This window comes from Fusarium proliferatum (assembly GCF_900067095.1).
Source record: "Fusarium proliferatum ET1 genome assembly, contig: FPRO_scaffold002, whole genome shotgun sequence".
NCBI lineage: Eukaryota > Fungi > Ascomycota > Sordariomycetes > Hypocreales > Nectriaceae > Fusarium > Fusarium proliferatum.
The window spans coordinates 2414093-2432919 of NW_022194791.1; the positions used below are offsets into that span (position 1 = coordinate 2414093).

The window sequence follows — 18827 nt, forward strand, 5'->3', positions numbered from 1 at the left end:
TGTGTATTGCTATAAGCTCTAATTGGCCAATTGAGGGATAGTTCCCTCGACGCGGCCAATCGCAGCATTTCATTAAAATCTGCAGGGACACTAAAATGCCCCGCCATGCCTTGGCCAAACTTCTCAAGCCTCTCCACAAGCTGCGCAACAACCTTTCATCATGACCGATCGCTCACCAGAAATGGTTGGACTTGAGCCTCGAGAGTGGGTTTTTTGGATCAGCGGTCAGGGTTTAGCCGCACTGTCGATACGGGTCAAGGCATTGGAAAATTCCCTGCCCGAGTGCCATGGCAGGTGGCGGGGAGACTTGTGAAAGACTCCGGTAACGGAAGAAATATCTACGACATAAGCGGCTTGGAGTTGTCATGACAAAGTCTTGAACGTGGAAACCAATGCATTGCTAAATGCGTAGGCAACCGCTCTGGAAGCTGCAGAATGCTTGTAAGCTTTCAGTCCGTAAGCATAATAATAACGCTTAGTGTGAGAAAATGCTGCAGTCAGCCACGCGTGCAGCAGGACAACCTTTTCTCAGCCGGTACTCAGCGTCCCAAGATCCATGATCGAAAAAGCTCGAGCCCAGGGCGGCAGTGAGAAAAAGGCGCTTTACATCACAGGCTAAAACGTACAACATCCACTTTCCGCTCAGCATCCACCTCCACAGCTTGAAAAAGATTTTTTTTTTTCTCACATCTGATCTTGCTATGATTGGATTAGTTCATGGTGATTGCCCACCCTCAGTCACGGTTAGCCTCATGCAAGCCGCCAAAACCCGATATGCAGGTTCAGCAGCAAGTATCCTGACATGAGGTTCGTGCTACAGCATGAATGTCTCAACAATTATGGAGCAAAGAAATGATATTGTATGCTCCGTTGCAATGGAAGATACAACATACAAATCCCCCATAGATGACAAATGTCACGAACTCGAATGTCGAATAAAGTGTCATTATTTCATGGAAACAAGTTTGGCTTGATCGATTCAGTGAAAACTGCTTTGTGAGATTGCAGGTTCGCGAACTTGATACAGTAAAAATATGAACGTAAAATCATGTATACAGACTAGACTCTCTTGGCTTTTCATTGCTAATATTCCTGAAGCAAGCTCCTCAACGCCCTGAGCAAAATCACCAACTACATATATACTTCTCCTTTTGAACCAACCCGAAAGTAACGCTATTCTTATAACGATATTGCTTCTAATCTGCCAGTTTGTCGAGCTCTCAAGACCAAGCCAGCCCTTATACCATAAGGGAGAAGAAAGTGTTATGCTATTCGTTAGATGAACTGGTCAACTTTGACCCAAAAGAACTCCATCTGTGTCTATAAAACTTGCAACATATCTACGCCTTCACGTTCTTTATCTCACTCAGTAGTCATTTGAGCCAGCAACGTTAGGGCATAGGAGGTGCCCCCATATTCGTGATCTTGGGCGTCCTTTGTGCTGTCGGGCTGGCCTGGCTTCCCATCATACCAGGCTTCTGGCCGCCTTGTGTATTCATACGGTAAGCTGGTTCTCTCTTCGGGTCAATGCCAGGGAAGACAGCCTGTAATCTTGAATACAGGTCCCTTATGCTATTGTTTCGCTCTTCACGGTCAGCGACCGGGTCGATGTTGTTGTCTGCACCTTCAGGTCCTACAGCTGGGGCCCGGAGTTTGAGCGAAAGAGTCAGAGCAGGGGCAGTGAGGTATGCTGGACAGGGCGGAACTTTAACTTCGGGCTTCCGATCTGCAAGTGCGGCCATATACGACAAGTTTGCTTGCAATCTCCTCATACATCTGAGGCACGGTTAGTTGGGCGAAGTAATTCATGGTCCAAATAAGAACTCACTGGAGATAGTCTTGCTGTAGTTGCGTCTCCTCTTCTGTCGGTTTTTTATCGGCAGGGTTTCCAGCTGCAGCGCTCTCCTTCTTCAGTTCTTGTTGGGTTGCCTGGATTTGTATAGATTCATAGAGAAGCTCGTGGTTGATATCGAGCAACAATGCGAATCGTTCTTTATCTCGAGATTCGGTACCGGGGCTAAGGGGAGCCGCTGTTAAAGTTCCATTGGCAGCCGGTCCTTGATTTGTCGAGAAGGTTGGCGTCTGGGGTGTCGATAATCCGGCAGATACGGGTTGTTGGGGCTGCTGCCCTTGCGCCTGTGCCGGAGCTTGTTGAGTCTGCTGCTGCTGCTGCTGTTGCGACTGTGGTTGTTGGGACTGCTGATTCGTGGGGGTCTGACTTTGAGAGGGAGGTTGAGGAGTCGGAAATTGACCCTGCTGCGAAGGCAGAGCATTGTTTGGTGTTCCTTGTGCGGCGCTCGGGGGTCTTTGAGGGGTCGATACCTGGCCCATGCCAGCGGGGTTAGCAGCTTGTTGTTGTTGTTGTTGCTGCTGCTGCTGCTGCTGCGCTTGAGCCTGTGCTTGCTGTTGCTGTTGCTGTTGCAATCGCTGCATCATTTGAGGATTCTGGGGCATCCCGGGTTGGTTCATCGGGAAGCCCTGCATGCCTCCGCCCATCATATAATTTGGCGCAAAATTCTGAGGAGCGACCGACGAGGGAACGACTTGACCGTAAGGGTTACCAGCGAACTGCTGTTGGAAACCTGCCACTGTGCGCAATATGTTAGTCAGGTGTGAAGGAGGATTGCTTTGCCGTGTCGCATATCGTTTTGCGCCGCGCTTCTTCTTAATGATGCCTAACCGCAAGCTGCCCACACATCGCTCAAGAGGCTGGAGCTGTTTACAGGAGCATTAGAAGCAGGCGCGTCGTGAAAGATTTGATGGGGATTGCGCGCGAATGAAGAAATGGTACCTACTCTGGCCATTGGCAGCCATATGCTGCATTCCTGCGGTTGGCATCATGCCTCCTGGACCAGCACCCATCATTTGAGGATTCGCGCCAGGGTTAAAGCCTCCTTGAGGCGTCATGCCGGCGAACTGCTGCTGCTGGTTATACATCATCTGCTGAGCGGCTGGCTGGGCTCCGGACTGCTGTTGTGGGGCAGGGTTGTTGAAAGAGGGAGCAGCATTGTTGCTAAAGCCGTAGCCGGCGGAGTACATGGCTGTTTGTGAATGTGACTGTGACTGTGACCTGGGCTGGGCTGTCGCTTTCAGGGCGTCAAGGCGTCAGTGCAGCGCTTCAAGCGGCAGCGCGTGCTGTACGCAGACAGCAGCGTATAATAGTGGGAGGGATGTGTTGGGATTGCGCGTGTGTGAGCGAGAACAGGCTTGTCGTTGGCTGGCGACGGAACACGAATGGGGTCCAATCAGTCGGTCAGTCTATCAATTCGGTGAGTGACAAGTGAGGAGTGACAGGAGGTCGTATGGCGTGGGATCGGGAGGCTGGGCTTGTCGCTTGTGTACGGATATGGACGCGGTTCAGTTGGTTCAGGTTCCAGGATTGGAAATGAAACCTAGAGTTAACTCAACGGTGGACAGTTGAGACGTGGTTGTGTGGGTCCAAATGTTACGGCCGTTTTTGTCACGGTTACACTCCAACTACGGTTCCGTTAGCACTACGTGTTCAACGTCAGCTACCTATCGAAAGTGTATATCCCTTTATACACCGCGTTTATTAATTACCTAGGTATGAATTGGCTTTCGTCCATGTATCCGTACCCATTTTCCCACCACAATCGATTCACACATTCAGATGTATCGTTCATACTACCTCAGTCTATTCTTCGATCTGCATACTTCTCCAAACTCCAACTGTTCAGGTAGCAGACACACCCAATGAACGTCCATTGACAAGGGTGGTCCAGGAGCTGAACTCCATGTGAGACACATACCGATGAGGGCTGGCTGAGTTTATAAAACTATCATCCATCGCCAGCGCCCCTGTGACTAATTCGATATCAGGCTTGTCTGCTCTTATTTTCAGCCGCACGCCATTAAAAGAATCTGTGTATCACTCTTGAACTGTCATACTTCCCCGAAGCAGTAGCACACCCGAGAACTTGCTTCACGACAGGCGAGCATGGGCCGATGTTTTCACAGACCGAAGCAGACTCTAAACCGGCAAAAAGAAATGATCACGCTGGGGATCGAACCCAGAATCTTCTGATTCGTAGTCAGACGCCTTGCCATTGGGCCACGCGACCTTGCTCTTGAATGATTCCTGGCGCCCAAATTCCCGTCCAAGATTGTGGACGACACAGACAGAGAGCGCTTGTTCACCTCAAGCGAGATCCTAAACTTCTGGGATCGTACGTTGTTCGTTGTGTATCTGCTGCTTGGTACAGGTGAAACTTACCGTAGTATGCCTCCCTGGTCGACCTAATCTGAGTCCGCAGTTCCCAAGTTACCCCATTGTTGACAGGATTGTTACTTGTAAAGTATTCTGTCTGGTCCATAAGCAGTCTCTACAATCTGGCCTGGTCTAGGTAGGTTAGCTTTCCGGTATATTGATCATCAAGGCATATTGAAAGTGATAGACCAGACACACCACTTTATGTTGGCGTTTCATTAGCACAAGACTTCGAGTTAGAAACATCTGCTCAGTCCATGACTATGGACCTTGTAAGGCGCGTGCGTCGTATAGCGATTAGTTGTAAATGGACATTAATCCTGCCAGACTCCAGTGCATTAACGACCTATTCTCTTTCGGGATTCAGTTGTATGCTGACAGGAAGCGAAGATATATGTATAGAACGGTCAGAAGTGAATGGAAACCAACGTTTCCATGACGCGACAAGGATTCGTGTAAAACAGCTGAGGAATAAAGTGCTCTTGCGTTGTGGAGATGGCGGAATGCATAACGCGGTACAGAGTAGCACGGGAGGGACTCAGGAGCACATAAAACGAGCCTTGTTGTCTAGCCAATTATGGCTCAAAGGAGTTACAAAAGACTCGCGCCGATCATTAACCGCAATACAACTACAAATTAATCAAGTTAAGAATATTATAGTTATATCGTTAACAATCATCTTATATATATATTTTACAAGAGTTTATTATTCTGACATTTCTATATAGTAGGTATAACATTTCAAGTTTATTAACATTCTTATATTAAAACCATTCTCAGACTCAAACACCAGGCTATAGCAAATCACTAAAAGGCTACCAGAGGCTGGTCTTTCTGCAGTAAAATATAACTACTATCAGAATGGCATTGTCTACCTAAGTATTGTTTTGTGTCGTGATACTATGTCCTATCCAAGCGCAAAAGGTAGCGATTACTCCTAGTAAGGACTGATACTACTGAGTTCCATGGTCAAAAAGAATGATCACGCTGGGGATCGAACCCAGAATCTTCTGATTCGTAGTCAGACGCCTTGCCATTGGGCCACGCGACCTTTACTCTTGAATTCAAAGGTCGTATTCAGCACCATGCTTCTGGAGCTGTGTCAAATTGATGCTTGACGACGCCTGCTCGTTTTGCTGGCTTGAATGTGGCTGCGGATCTTGACCCTGAAATAGGGTTTGGCTTCATTTTTAATATTCGGTGGCTAAATCTTTGTTTTGTCTCTATTAGGATTATGACTATAGCGAACTATCATGGCACGGAAGACGTGAAGGCCATTCAGTGTTACTTGAAATGGATTCTTCTATCTGTCTTGGTGTATACGGTCGACGAAGATCTAAACAGATTCTATCATGCAATAAACACCGGATTAACATGAATAGACAAAATGGCTGCCACGTTCCCTATCATCTGGTCTCTTGGTTTTTCAACCACGAAACCGCTGCTTAAAAGTTTGTTGTCCTTCAGGGTAACGCTTTGGCACATGCATGATTCCAACATCAGAATATACCTGAGCTCAAGCTATGATGACTCAATTGCATATCGGAAAGCAATCGCTCTTTTGTACTGCAAGCCTTTACCTTCTTCAGTTGCCTATCAAGGTTCTAAACACCAAACCTTGGGATACATTGTATCCGTATCCAATGCTTCCCCTCTACCATGATAACAATGAAAGCCCCACAAAAAAGTCAATGACTCCCCTCCGGCGTCGGACTCAGCAACCAAAAAGTGGTAAACACCACATCTTAAAGAGCCACGCATCCTCATTGCTCCCCAGTCCATCAGGAGATATACCACCACCAAATGGCTCCCTTCAACCTCGAAAGCTGTGCCAGGCCAAACATCTTGGCCCTCCAGCCATATCGCTGTGCGCGAGAGCATGTTGCCCCTCCCCCGCATTAGAGCAACGACTAACTTTCCCCAGCGACTACAAGGATGACGGCACCAATATCCTTCTCGATGCAAATGAGAACGCGTACGGACCTTCTCTGAGTGCAGACGTCGCAGAGAAGGCTGCCAATGGTGTGGAGGTAGACCTGCTGGGCCTGCATCGTTATCCTGATCCTCACCAGGAGCCGTTGAAGAAGCAGCTCTGCGAGCTGCGAAACACCCACGCCCACACAGACAAGACGCTCAAGCCTGAGAATTTGTTTGTGGGTGTTGGTAGTGATGAGGCTATCGATGCTCTGCTGCGATGCTTCTGCGTTCCTGGAAAGGACCGCATCCTTACATGCCCCCCTACGTATGGCATGTATTCCGTGTCTGCACAGGTCAACGACGTGGCTCTTGTCAAAGTTCCCCTCTTAGAAGCCCCAACCTTCAGCATAGACGTTCCAGCTGTCATGGAAGCCCTGACAAAGGAGTCCAACATCAAACTTGTCTACCTTTGCTCGCCTGGAAACCCCACTGGATCAGTCCTTGCCAAGTCCGACGTTCAGCAGATTCTAGATCACCCAACATGGAACGGCGTTGTCGTTCTCGACGAAGCATATATCGACTTTGCCCCCGAAGATGCTTCTCTGGCTGAATGGGTGACCGAGTTTCCTAACCTCGTCGTCATGCAAACCCTCTCCAAAGCCTTTGGTATGGCTGGCATCCGACTCGGTGCTGCATTCACATCACCCCCTATTGCACGACTTCTCAACAGCCTCAAGGCTCCTTACAACATCTCCAGTCCTACAAGTGCCCTTGCGTCCTACGCTGTCTCCGAAAAGGGACTCGCTATTATGCGAGACCATCGTGCGCGCCTTCTAGAGCAGCGTGATCGTCTTATCAAGGAACTTCCAAAGATCCATGGTGTTGGTCGTCTACGAGGTGGCACTGAAAGCAACTTTTTGCTTTATGAAATGCTTAACTCTGCAGGCGAGCCGGATAATACTGTCGCGTTGGCCGTATATGAGAAGCTTGCTGAGGGTAAGGGTGTCGTTGTGCGATTCAGAGGAAAAGAGCACGGATGCCAAGGTTGTCTACGAATTACAGTCGGCACAGACGCCGAGGTGACAAGATTTCTGGAGTCACTAAAGACGACGTTGGCTGAGGTGAGAGGCTCATAAACTGGAGCACTAAATAGGAAAAGGGCGATAAAACGACGGAGTTCTACGTCGAATCCAGACCTTCTAGACGTAATCTCGTGGAATTAATAAAAGCAACACTCAGAGTATGAGCGTTTTATACCAAAGTAGTCTCTAAGACCGGTTAACCAACTACCCGACGCCAGTTCCATTCTATATCTATAAGGTCTAATGAATATCCAATACGTCTTTTTAGGCCCATCCCAAGAACACCAAGACACTTCCAATACTGACCGAAGCCAGAACGAGATCCGCCCGGGGGATGCTAGCAGCATCTTCACTCTTTGTAGGCTGAGCTGCAGTCGCTGATGATGTCTCTGATGAGGATGTTGGTGTACTCTTGATTTTGGAATCGTCCTTTTCCATGGCAGCCCAGTCTGTGCTGCGGACGACCTTGACATCATCGCCCTTGAGCGGCGCAGGAGCATCACTTAGCAGCAGGCCCTGAACAGCTTCAAGCGCACACATTTGCTGCCCAAGACCGGGATTTCCATCGAAACCGGAGTTATACCATCGCATACCACACTCACGGCCAGACTTCCCTCCTGTGCATGTTTGGACAGCAGCCTTGGCCGATGGGAGAAGATGAGCATGGACATGCTCCTTCAGAGCGGGCTGCATCTGAATAGACAGGTACATGAATCGTGCTAGATAACCCTTGAAGGTGGACATGTCGTCGTTGCATGTGTTGACAGTCTCGCAAGCAGCTTCGTACATGACATTGGTCGCGTTGGGAAATGGCGAAAAGAACCAATCGGTGCCCTCTAAGAGACGCTTTGAGCGATCGACCCATTCCGGCTTCTCAGTGTAGTTGGCGAGAACCGCCGCGCCGTAAAGATATATACCGCTGGTATAAGTAAAAGAATGGTATGTTGTCTTCTGGCAGTTGTCTTCTACACTGGCTCCGTCATAGACGTGATAATTGCGGTGATCAATGAAGCCGACTTCCCAGGACCAGTCCCAGATCTTGAGAGCCCAGTCGAGATATTTGTTGTCGCCAGTGATACGAGCTAAACGTGCTGCGAGTTGGAAGAAACCGCCATTGCTGACTGAGTTTTTGTATGTCATGCCATTCGGGTTACTTGGGTAGATCTGCCACAAGAGGCCACCGCCACAAGCTGTTGTATTCCATCGGCCCGCAAGCTCGTTGAAAACGTTGATGCTGATATCGAGCCATGATGGGAGGTTCTTGTTGGGCTGAGGGAAGTTTCGCTCAGCAGCGGAGAGGACAGCTGAGCCCCAGAAGAAGAGATCATCGTTACCCTCCTCGTCGGCATGCTCTGCAGGCATGTAGTCCTTACCAGCGCCGAGATTTGTAGGCCCCAGAAGAGCCTGGATGACAACATCATTGTAACTGTAATCTCCGGTAAGGTGGTAGTAGTCGAGCATGACACCCCATAGGGCACCAGCTACCCACCAGTAGTATGGATCTTGAAGGTCGCCGAGATCTTTGGGTACTGATGATGTGTTGCCACTATAGTACTTCATGGCATCGAAGGCGAGGGTGCCTGCTACATCTCGGATTGAATCTGGAATGGTTAGTGAACCTGAACACCATTTGACCGCAGAACATACCTGGATTTGCAGTGTCAAGTGAACTGGGAGGCGTTTTGGTAGCGATGGCTACAGAAGCCAAACTGGCCAAGGCGAGGAGCTTCATAATGTGCCTATTGTTGATGATGGGTATGGTGTATGGTGTCTATTTGAGTATGCTTAAGATCCTTGATCGCTCAGCGATATTCTTCTCCTGGAAGATCGATGCAAGTCTTTTGGGTGCTGACAGTAAGTAAGTTGATAGTTTTCATAGGTCCGATAATGAGTGTAAGTTCAAGGCAGGTAACGGCAAGCGATATGGAATGAGTGTCTTGATATTCAAGAAAGAGCGAGGCGCAAGTGAAAACAAATCAAGCTACCACAAGGTAGGTAGCTACGAGAGAAAAAATCAGGCGTAAAAGTTGAGGACGCCTTCGGGGGTACGAAAAGTAAGATAAGAAGAAATAATAAACGAAGGAGGGGCCACCGAAAGATAAAAATACAATCACAGCTGAGAGGGAACGGGAATACGAGAACGCAATGAGCTAAAGCTGAAGCTCCAAAGGCGTTTGTTCTTTTCAGGCTGGACTGGGCTAGTCCAAAACGTTGATAGACGACGGGGGCTAATCTAGGTATTAATACATGATACCCTTGCTTGGCGGACTGTTTTCAGAGTTAGACACACAGGGAGGATATCTTGAGGAACGAATGACGAATCATGCTGGGTTCAGGCGTAGACTAAGACTTTAGCTGATGAGCCTCAGACAAAGTCAACCGTTGAATGATGACCTCTACATTCTATGGAGAATGGGTTACCGAGCTCTCCCCGCAGACGGACATGGCAAGGAACACAACCCCTGAAGGCCCTGTTCTCGGCGATCAGCCGTTGATTGTGGCCAGTAGAACATTGTAATCATGTTGGTGTTACAGACACAAAGAACGGGCTGTTTCGACTGGCCGCGCGGGTAGAGGATTGTCGGTCACCAAACCACAGTTTTTGTTTCCCAGGAACATGAATCTAGTGCAAGGTACTGTAGGATCCAGGGGTAAATGCCACTAAACTCTAGCTGACAGATACCTCTGGGGAGGGGATTGGTGGGCGTCAAAAGTTGGAGGAAGAGGCTTGGCGCCACAATGTTCATGCCCTGGCTAGTGGACTTTGGGGATCATCGCAAGGCATTGAAGGCTGATATTCTTCTGGAAGACCTGGCGAAACAGGACCGGTTCATGTACAGAGTTGATGTTCTCTGCTGCGTAACCATGCCTCATCCAAACTCGAGCAACACAAACTCAATATCCTTGCCCATCAACTCTGCATTAACGTTACGGTCCTCATCTCCACTGCCCCCACCCCCAGCAACCTTTCTTTTCCCCTGCCCTTGCATGGGCTTTCGCAAAAATGATCGTCTCAAAGCCTGACTCACTGACGAAACGCGATGCTCAAGAAAGGAGATCTTGAAACACGAAACAACGCCGGACGTTTCTCTCGTCTGATCTTGATTGCAGCGTTTCCGACTTTGCCGTGTTGTCATGCCGCGCTTTTTTCCAACCCAGACACGTGGGAAATACTTGAGAGTCGCATTCTTAGAGGACTCGAAGTAAAAGCAACTGTAAAAAAGTCGGCCTAGGTCTGTGCATTGTTTACGAGATTCGGGTCGGTTCCGACATTGGAAGAAGCTCAAGGCCAAGCTTCTTGTCTTACATGTGGGGATGGATGCAGGCGGAATCTAAGATCCTTACACTCTTGGTGGCCGCAGAAAACCCAGGACTTCATTCCTAAGTGATAAAAATATCTATGTCGATTCAGAAGATCTCAGGAAAATTCTGGCGGGCCCTTGTACATATTTATTCCTGCCCCCTGGTTTAGGATCCCAAGTCTTCTGGCAAACCAAATGTCTTCTTTCGTGAGTTCTGTTAGACGAGAGTGCTTTTCCATGTTTGCTAAAAATGCAGTCTTCGTATGGTTGTGAAGCTACCGGAGCTTGGCCGGATGTTGTCTTCCTTTTTGAGCCGCCTTGCAAGCCCGTCAGCAGTGCTAATTAGCTGTCTTGCCGTGGCACCGTCTTTTCTTAGTGAGACAACCTCTGGTGTAGTTCTGGACCAGATCTCAGAACCAGGGGCCGGCCGCTTCTCACTCAGATCAACTTAATCTAAATCCATTGAGCCCGATAGGCAGAGTTTTGGGCATACATGAGCTGACTCTCTCCTTCAGATGATACCATTGTTGGCTGGAAACGTTAATGAGCAAGGCATACTCTTGAGACTGCATTTAACCAGTAAATGCTACAGCGCGCTGGCCTTTGCGGTTCAAGACACGGCCAGTCGCCATGTCTCTCAAACGTCTTATCCCTTCTCTCCGCCATTTCCCGTTCTTCGCCTCCATTCCCAGTGCCGCGTAATCATCAAATAATGCATGCGCTGAAAGTTTAATGACAAACACAAAATAACAATATCAACACAGCGTATCTTTATATTCGATCGAATCATAAAATTGTGTTCACACTCATGGTTTTGTGGTGCATCCGGTTGCTCACGAATGACGAATGGCTATACAATGAACAGCCAAACCTCATATGGCTGAGAGAATGGCTGCTATTGTTGAAGTCTGCAGTGAGAATTGGAAGGGAGTAGCATGAAATCCCTCTCTGCCAACAAATCTTCAATGCAAGCGAGCCGCTGAGCTTAAATTAAGCGACACCGTACATGTGGCCGAAAGAGGAAATCGACAAAGCCAACCTCACCTGAGTTGGTTATTTGAGAACATCAGCAAATGGATGGAATTCCGATGATAAACAGAGCTTCTTCAGAGTCGTTGTGTTGTATCAAGCAAGCTCGCTTAAAATTTGCCAGATCGTAGAGATAAACTAACACGCCAACTCAGTTGGTGTACCAGCAATAGGTATGCCAACGCAAATACATCGATTGCATGAACAATTTTCTCTGACAACCCTTGGTAGCTATCTATCTATAGTGAGAAGCATTCAAATAACATTATGTATATCAACATTCGTTAAGGCGAGCGGTTACGCAGCCAGCAATGCAGTCCATTGTGTAACCAGATCAACAGGAAAGTTCAAGATGTGATATCTCAACACTTATGCAGCGTAATTCAAATTTACAAAAGACAGAACCCAACTACTGTTTCGTGTCTATCTTGTCATCCCAAAAGCGTCTTCGTAGGTGCAAAACTGAATGTGTGATTCATGGCTGAAGTTTCAAGTGACAGAATACGTTTGGAACGCAAAAATGGAGCTGTATCGACACAGGCAGGATTTGAACCTACGAACGCGAACGTAATAGATGTCTAGAACCTCTTGGAGGCCCGTTCAAGTCTATCGCCTTAACCACTCGGCCACTGTGCCCTGTTTTGTAGATGGCGTTGGAATCGACTATTTTCGACTTCGAGGGATTTTCCGCACGTCTGTGCTGAAAGTGGATACTTTAGCTTTAAGCACGAAGTCTCCACAATTCTGAGCCTCAAACCCAATAAGGAATTCCAAGAATTGAGATCGCAATGGCACATTTTCCATTTACAGTGTTGTGACCGTCACTCTAAGTTTCCGATAGCATTACTTGCTGGAATTCTCTGAGAATAAGTCTTCTGACTTCTCCGGTCACTTCTTCACTGATGCTGTTCTTCAGAAGCAAGGGTCGTTCTTGAAAAACGCTTGTGCAGATACTGGCAACAGTCGGCTTGTCCACACCAACTGTGGCACACATAGTTCAACCGCATCAACAACTTTCCGCTCATGGACATTCTTCCAAAAGTTACCAATGAGCTTCACTCAAGCTGAAGTGAGAGTACTTGTAACAATGTGCGAATGCTGCCATTTCGGCACGCGTCACGGTCGGGCCGGGATTTCCGGACCGGAAAAGTGGAGATTACCATCCGGTCGTGAGAGCATCCGGCCATACATGAAGAACGGGGCCAGGACAGAACTCTTCTCTTCCCTATGAAGATTTCTGACTTGTCATTTCCACTCGATTCCGCTGAAACTTGAAGCTCAACTCTCCCTAGTCGAACATGGCCCTCGCCTGATAATGGCGTCCCGAACAAGCAGCCCTGTTTCACCTGACGCGATTTCTGTAAACGTCTTTATACAAATGCATGAGGACACTTGCTATATTACTAGACAGTGTTCCCCGCTATATGCCTTCGCCTTGCTCTGAGGATTTGCTATATTTCGGCCCTGTCTTGTAATGGTCACCTGATATCATTGAATAGACTTCTGTTGGAAACACCCAGGTATGCATGAACCAGCATCTACCATCAATTACAGGATAATATCGAAAAACAAGCCCGACGCCTTGAGGTATCAGAACCACCTGAATCCATCGCTAGAACGCTGATCAACAGACCTCAGGCTCGTCTAAGGGCAATGTTACTCTGGCTCGTCAAATTTGTTATCATTTTGACTAATATTAGCTAATATGAGAGCATGGTGTATTAAACATGATCAAAACTTAACAAGGATAATTGCTCGCTTGCTCCTGAAGCCCATCATAAATCGTGTTCTCATCAATAAATAGTCCAGTTCTCAAAGAAGCCAACCAACCACCAAAGTGCAACATGCAGCAAGTAAAGTGGCCGTGAAGGAGACGCTCAAATTTGCTCCAGCATTATCGCCATTTGTAGATATCGGCATGGACACAAAGTCCGTCGGTGTACTCGAAACTGCAGTAACGGGGTCCGGGTCATGGGGAAGTTCGCCCATTGTCAGGACACCCCATTCTACTTCGCTGCCGGAATAAGTTGATGTCCATGTCACTTCGGTTGGGCCTGTGTGCACGCCATCGTTGTAACCCTCGTCGAAACTAGAGTATCCGGAACAGGTGGCCCTTGTCGTGCCTTGTAGGTTGCACTCTAGATTTGCGGTGCTGCACCATGTTAGCATTGGTATGTCGTAGGTACACAGAGAACATACAGTCTTGAGGTGTGCGTGCCATGGAAGCGAACAGTATCAGGCCCTTCAACTAAAACGAAAGGGAATTCAAGGGATAAATCACACTCTGGAGGGTCTGAGTCATCTGTATCTGGACAGAATATTGTGTATGTTGTTTCCTTAGCTTTCGCATCCTGGCGTGTGTTAGCACTTATGATGGAGTTTGCAAATAATGTCAACCCACGCTTGAGATGACGCTACCGCGCACAAGAGACCACGAGTCTTCGTCGTAATAGGGCAGATAAATAGGCGCTGTCGTTACAGCAGGCGGTTCCTCGCTAGCATATGCGAAGCTATTCGCAGCCAACAGCGCCAGCCAAACTGACTTGGAGCGTGGGGACATGGTTGACTAGCTCGTCGCGCAGGGATGAAAAGAGTTTGTAGAGGCGAGTCGAGCCAATCAGAGCTTGTGGAAATGCAGAGCGAAGATCCGTGGTTACAAAGATGCGCGCGCAAACAAGGGTTATCGTCAAGGTATGCGCAGATAAGTCAAGACAAGAATTGCTCGAGCGCGAAATGACGACCTTTTTAACAGCTCCTTTTCTCAAGAAACCGGGTTCGGAGGGGCCAGAGGCCAGCCAAGCATCAGCGGAGAGTGCCAAGGTCTGGGCGGCCGAGGTTGAGGTTGAGCTTGTGAGCTAACAGGTGGTGATGGAATTTTGGTGTGAGTAAAATGTTCGACGAAACAGGGGCACGTTAGAAGAGTTGGATATAAAAAGAACGAAACTTTTGAATCGGAAACGATGATACTTTGATACAGTATATTCAGGCGGAAATCGGCTGCAGGAAATGTCAGACGGACAAATTTATCATGACACGCCAAGACTGAGCTTTGTCTAGAATCCGATGCCAAGACGGACGCTGAGTGCCAAGAAGGATCCAATTTTGTGACATCCCAGTAAACGAAGGTTGCATCCAACAACAGTAACAATCGAGCAATGGAAAATATGAAAGGGAAAAGGTGTATCTGGTTTGATTCTCAAGAATCACCCAGAAAACACATCGGGAGTTCCGATACTGCTGTATGCCTCAAGTCTGCTGTTCCGGCCACTAACATTCCATTATCTCCTAGTATTGATACATGATTGACGACCAAATACGGCCTTTCCATTCAACCTTTCATGTAATACTACGTATATAGGTGCAACATCAAGATCATTTTCTAGTATCTATCGGGGATGAACGATATCATGTTTGTGATTGATAACCCCCACCTCAGCTGGAAAAAATGCCGCCTGACAGCATGGATATCTGCCAAGTCTCCATGCAACAATCGCCGCGATCGAGGTTGAAGCTCGACTTTCCAGGAACAAAGGATGGAAACGGTCGAGGACAGGTTTACGATTTATCGCGAGGCGAAGAGTCCTGTCTTACCAAGTGAACGAGCTATCTCTATTTCATTCCAATTACAACAACTACTGGTAATAGCTTTTTCTTCTTCTTGTAAACGCGAGCATGAACTACTTACGACGGACATTGAGCCGTACAGGTTTGCGCCGCCCAATTATGGCAACCTCTGTCCAAGCCGTCATGCCATGATGCATTTAGACACCCGCAAGGGGTTTGTCGTCCTTGATCCTCCTGGCACCGTAGTTCTCGAGACGGATAGCCTAGATGGCAATGAAGTCAGGTGTGTCTTGAGAAGTCCAGTCCATATACAGAGTATCCATGCTGCTCTCATAGGCAGAGTAGAGGTTAGAAGTTTCGCTGGAACGTCCAACGATTAACAAAGCTTATAAACGACAAAGTTCACTTTACCCTCAACTTAGCGCTGGACATCTTGATAGCTTGCTCGACGAGGTCACGCTCAGGGCTGAAGTACATGCATCTTATAATAATAGTGGGATTAAGACGTTATAAAAGAGGGTGTGTGAGAATAACTGACCGTTGTAAGTGGCGACTGACCAGTCTTACGGTCGCGGATGGGTCGAACCTTGGAATCGAAGACCATCCCTTTAAGGTCGATGGTGTCACTGAGAGCACTGTTGTCGAATAAGTCCATTGAGACCTGAAGGTCTATTCGGAGATATCCTGAAGGAACACTCATTCGGTCGCTTGAAGATGGCGTCGTGGGAGTAGGGCGAAGTGGCGATCAACAACTCGACTGTCACAACATGATTGCTTAATACTAAATTCAGAGCTCGCGTCTTACTGAAAGCTTCAGTAAAAATACACTTGAACTTGATACGTTTAGAGAGACCTTCACACTTCGTCTTCTTATTGATCCTACTCTCCTTCCTGCCTAGTGGAAGGTTGCTGACTTACTGTTTGTTCTTTATCGGGGCAATATATCTGACATAGACACAAAGAATCCCAAAGTTTTACACATAGTTTCATTGCCGTTGTATCATGAGTTTTTTACAGATAGTATTTGGGAATGTCTACATTCCCTTTTAGTGACAGTAAGTTTACCTTGTCTTGAGTTGGGAACGGAGGGGATAGCATTCACATAGATCAGCTCCCAGTACTATCTTAAATATCGATGATATCCATATCAAAACACTGAGCTTCGTAATTATTCCTTTTGCTACATGCAAATACCTTAGAGTAGCTTGTTCGTTTGGTCCATTGTCTTTTATACAGATACAAGATTAACATCCCGATACCAATAGTTCTGAATCCATATCTGTTTCATGTCATATAGTGCACTGTGTCTCGTTAAGCGCAATGCCTCCTCTCTTGCGGACCCAAACGATCTATTTGAAGGACCATGTAAATATACCATCGTGTTTGATTTATCAAATTTTCGACTCTATACCGCTATAGTGGCACTTTGGTGCCCTATGGAACCAAACAGGCCCATCGCCTCAACGACATCTTCGCAATCTTCTTTGAGTGAAACATCTCTACGACAACTTCAAAACCAGGATTGACAAAGAAAGTTCACATATATGTCACCCAGAGGCTGGGGAGCTACCGTTCCTCTCAGAAAACCAGTCAAAATTTCAGGCAGCATCTCAAAGATCATTGCTTTCAACTGGTATATTACTAATTTGAAGAGGCGATTTGATCTGGAGATAACGCTAGGCAGCCTCACAAGGATGACCCTTAGCGAGAAGCTCTAACAGTACCTCGCCTGTTCCTCAACTAGGGGGTGAAAGAAAATTCGAGATCCTGATCCTAAACTATGAAAAGATTTAGGTAAACTAGTATAAACTTAGTATGTCTCTTTTTTTAACTTAGAATAATTTTTGCTGAGTTTGTTTTGACACCTTATATCAGTATTTGATGTTTTCTTGCTCCCCGAAGCTTGACTCTTATCAACATCATGGGTCTCGTTCAGGGAATCGAGAGCTAGGATCTAACAGTGGTCTAACAGGCGCCACCCCCGTAAAACTAACTCGATTCAATCAATGCTTCACGAGAAGGATCAATAGCACCAACGGCTTTGTCAATGACAGACGCCATTTCGACGCCAAATACGAAAGTAAGCTTCCCCCCCACAATATCTCACCTGGATGTCACTGACAGTCATTGACTTCAATATATTTAACTTTCCTCTATAGAACATCACCCGCGCATCTTCTCCAATTTTCTCCGGCCCTACGAGGCCCGGGTGGGTGGTACCAAGGCGGATACTCGGAACCAGGGCCGTTTTAATCTCCTGTCTAAGTCCGTAATAAGGTATCGGAGTGTTTAATTCGAGCATAGCGTTGTCGTTAAGCGGCCGCCGAAGGATTCAATCAATCAAAGGAACCGGTGAGTCTCTGACACTTTGGAAACTAACGTTAGTTAAATAGGGGAGTCTCTTTTTTATTAAAGCCTCGCTTGCTTCGTCGTTTTCTTTAGTCGGCCGTCGTTCGTTCAGCATTCAACCCAATACACTCATTCATTTGCTGCACAGTCGCTCTTTAACACCACTCACAATGGCTCGATCTCTTGCTCTTCTCGCTGGTGTCCTCGCCACTGTTGCGGCTCAGACCACAACGGTTGAATTCCTCCTCCCCATGTTCGATCCTCAGCCTCTTGAGGGCTCTGTTGTTGCCGTGAAGGGCGGCGCGACTACTCTTGCTATTCACTGTCCTGATGCGAAGGCGACAAACTGCGGCCTTGCCAGCACCAGCACCATTGTTGGTGGCCCATCTACCATTGAGTACTCTTACACCATGCATCCTGATGTTGATGGATTCGATGGTGGTGAAATGTAAGTTACCTATTCACGAGTTTCATGACTTCAATGCCTAATAAATCACCAGTAAGCAAAACATGGGTTGCGTCCTGGACCCCAAGAAGGATGTCGCTACCTGTTCCGTCCACCAAGTTGCAGTCCTCTCTGGTATCACCGATGTCACATCCATGACCGATAGTGTGAGTGGCTACAAGTCGCTTCTCATGCCCATTACTGTTACCGCTGGCGTCAACAAGCTCAACGGCAACGACGACGCTTCCGCTACGGAGGCCGCTGGTTCTGAGGCTACTTCTGCCGACAAGCCCAAGGACACTGGGGCCAAGGCTACTGATACTGCCGACGCTACTACTGCGTCTTCTGATGCTGCTGCTACTCCCGTGAGCTCCGACAATGCTGCTGGTCCTATGATTACCCAGAATGCTATTCTGGCTGCGGCTGCTGTTGTTGGTGGTGCTGCTATGTTGCTGTAGATGCGAGCACGTGGTTTGGACCAGCGTTTTGTAGTAATGATGCCTAATTAAACATTTATTAGTTCGGGGCCAAATTATGAATGACATGCAGAGTCAAATCTAGTGACAATCGATCGACCAAGTAAGGTTTCGGCAATCAGCGCCACACTATAACACTATTGACAATAGCTCTATCCTGACAGCCAGCCACGCATGTCACGTATTGGACAATGGATACTGAAGATGGCACTCATTGAGTCACGGTGGATCAGCTTGAACGTAGTATGAGCCTCTTGGTATTTGTGCTGTAAAAGCAACACTTCCAAATGGTAGCAATAAGACTGAGTCTACCAATAGCCGCCATGATAAAGAAATCATTATGCATAACATCTCGCTAAAGAATGAGCAATCTGTGAACAACACGGCAATGCAGAAAGACAAGAAGCAAAGGATATCACGTATGCGTACGAGATG

General features: G+C 47.5%; 5 protein-coding genes and 3 non-coding genes across 8 annotated transcripts; 2 read left to right on the plus strand and 6 right to left on the minus strand.

Moving 5' to 3' along the window:
• Positions 1-1391: 1391 nt before the first annotated feature.
• On the minus strand, positions 1392-3039 carry FPRO_02991 (uncharacterized protein; the record flags this gene model as incomplete). Its single annotated transcript, XM_031226847.1, has 3 exons — positions 1392-1776; positions 1829-2588; positions 2796-3039. 3 exons carry the CDS (start codon positions 3037-3039, stop codon positions 1392-1394), a joined length of 1389 nt encoding a protein of 462 aa, XP_031077342.1.
• Positions 3040-4010: 971 nt separating this feature from the next.
• Positions 4011-4082, minus strand: tRNA. Its single transcript has one exon. It is a non-coding gene; the product is annotated as a tRNA-Arg (tRNA).
• Positions 4083-5207: 1125 nt separating this feature from the next.
• tRNA lies at positions 5208-5279 on the minus strand. The gene has a single exon. It is a non-coding gene; the product is annotated as a tRNA-Arg (tRNA).
• Positions 5280-5919: 640 nt separating this feature from the next.
• On the plus strand, positions 5920-7281 carry FPRO_02990 (putative histidinol-phosphate transaminase; the record flags this gene model as incomplete). The annotated part of the gene is made up of 2 exons (XM_031226848.1): positions 5920-6095; positions 6153-7281. The coding sequence occupies 2 exons, from the start codon at positions 5920-5922 to the stop codon at positions 7279-7281; spliced, it is 1305 nt and encodes a 434-aa protein (XP_031077343.1).
• A 210-nt stretch (positions 7282-7491) lies between these two features.
• Positions 7492-8959, minus strand: FPRO_02989 (uncharacterized protein; the record flags this gene model as incomplete). Its single annotated transcript, XM_031226849.1, has 2 exons — positions 7492-8828; positions 8875-8959. 2 exons carry the CDS (start codon positions 8957-8959, stop codon positions 7492-7494), a joined length of 1422 nt encoding a protein of 473 aa, XP_031077344.1.
• A 3131-nt stretch (positions 8960-12090) lies between these two features.
• tRNA lies at positions 12091-12194 on the minus strand. The gene is made up of 2 exons: positions 12158-12194; positions 12091-12134 (listed from the first exon to the last, which is right to left on the minus strand). It is a non-coding gene; the product is annotated as a tRNA-Ser (tRNA).
• A 1176-nt stretch (positions 12195-13370) lies between these two features.
• On the minus strand, positions 13371-14118 carry FPRO_02988 (uncharacterized protein; the record flags this gene model as incomplete). Its single annotated transcript, XM_031226850.1, has 3 exons — positions 13371-13710; positions 13758-13909; positions 13960-14118. 3 exons carry the CDS (start codon positions 14116-14118, stop codon positions 13371-13373), a joined length of 651 nt encoding a protein of 216 aa, XP_031077345.1.
• Positions 14119-17641: 3523 nt separating this feature from the next.
• FPRO_02987 (uncharacterized protein) lies at positions 17642-18374 on the plus strand (the record flags this gene model as incomplete). Its single annotated transcript, XM_031226852.1, has 2 exons — positions 17642-17919; positions 17972-18374. The coding sequence occupies 2 exons, from the start codon at positions 17642-17644 to the stop codon at positions 18372-18374; spliced, it is 681 nt and encodes a 226-aa protein (XP_031077346.1).
• Between the last annotated feature and the right edge of the window lie 453 nt (positions 18375-18827).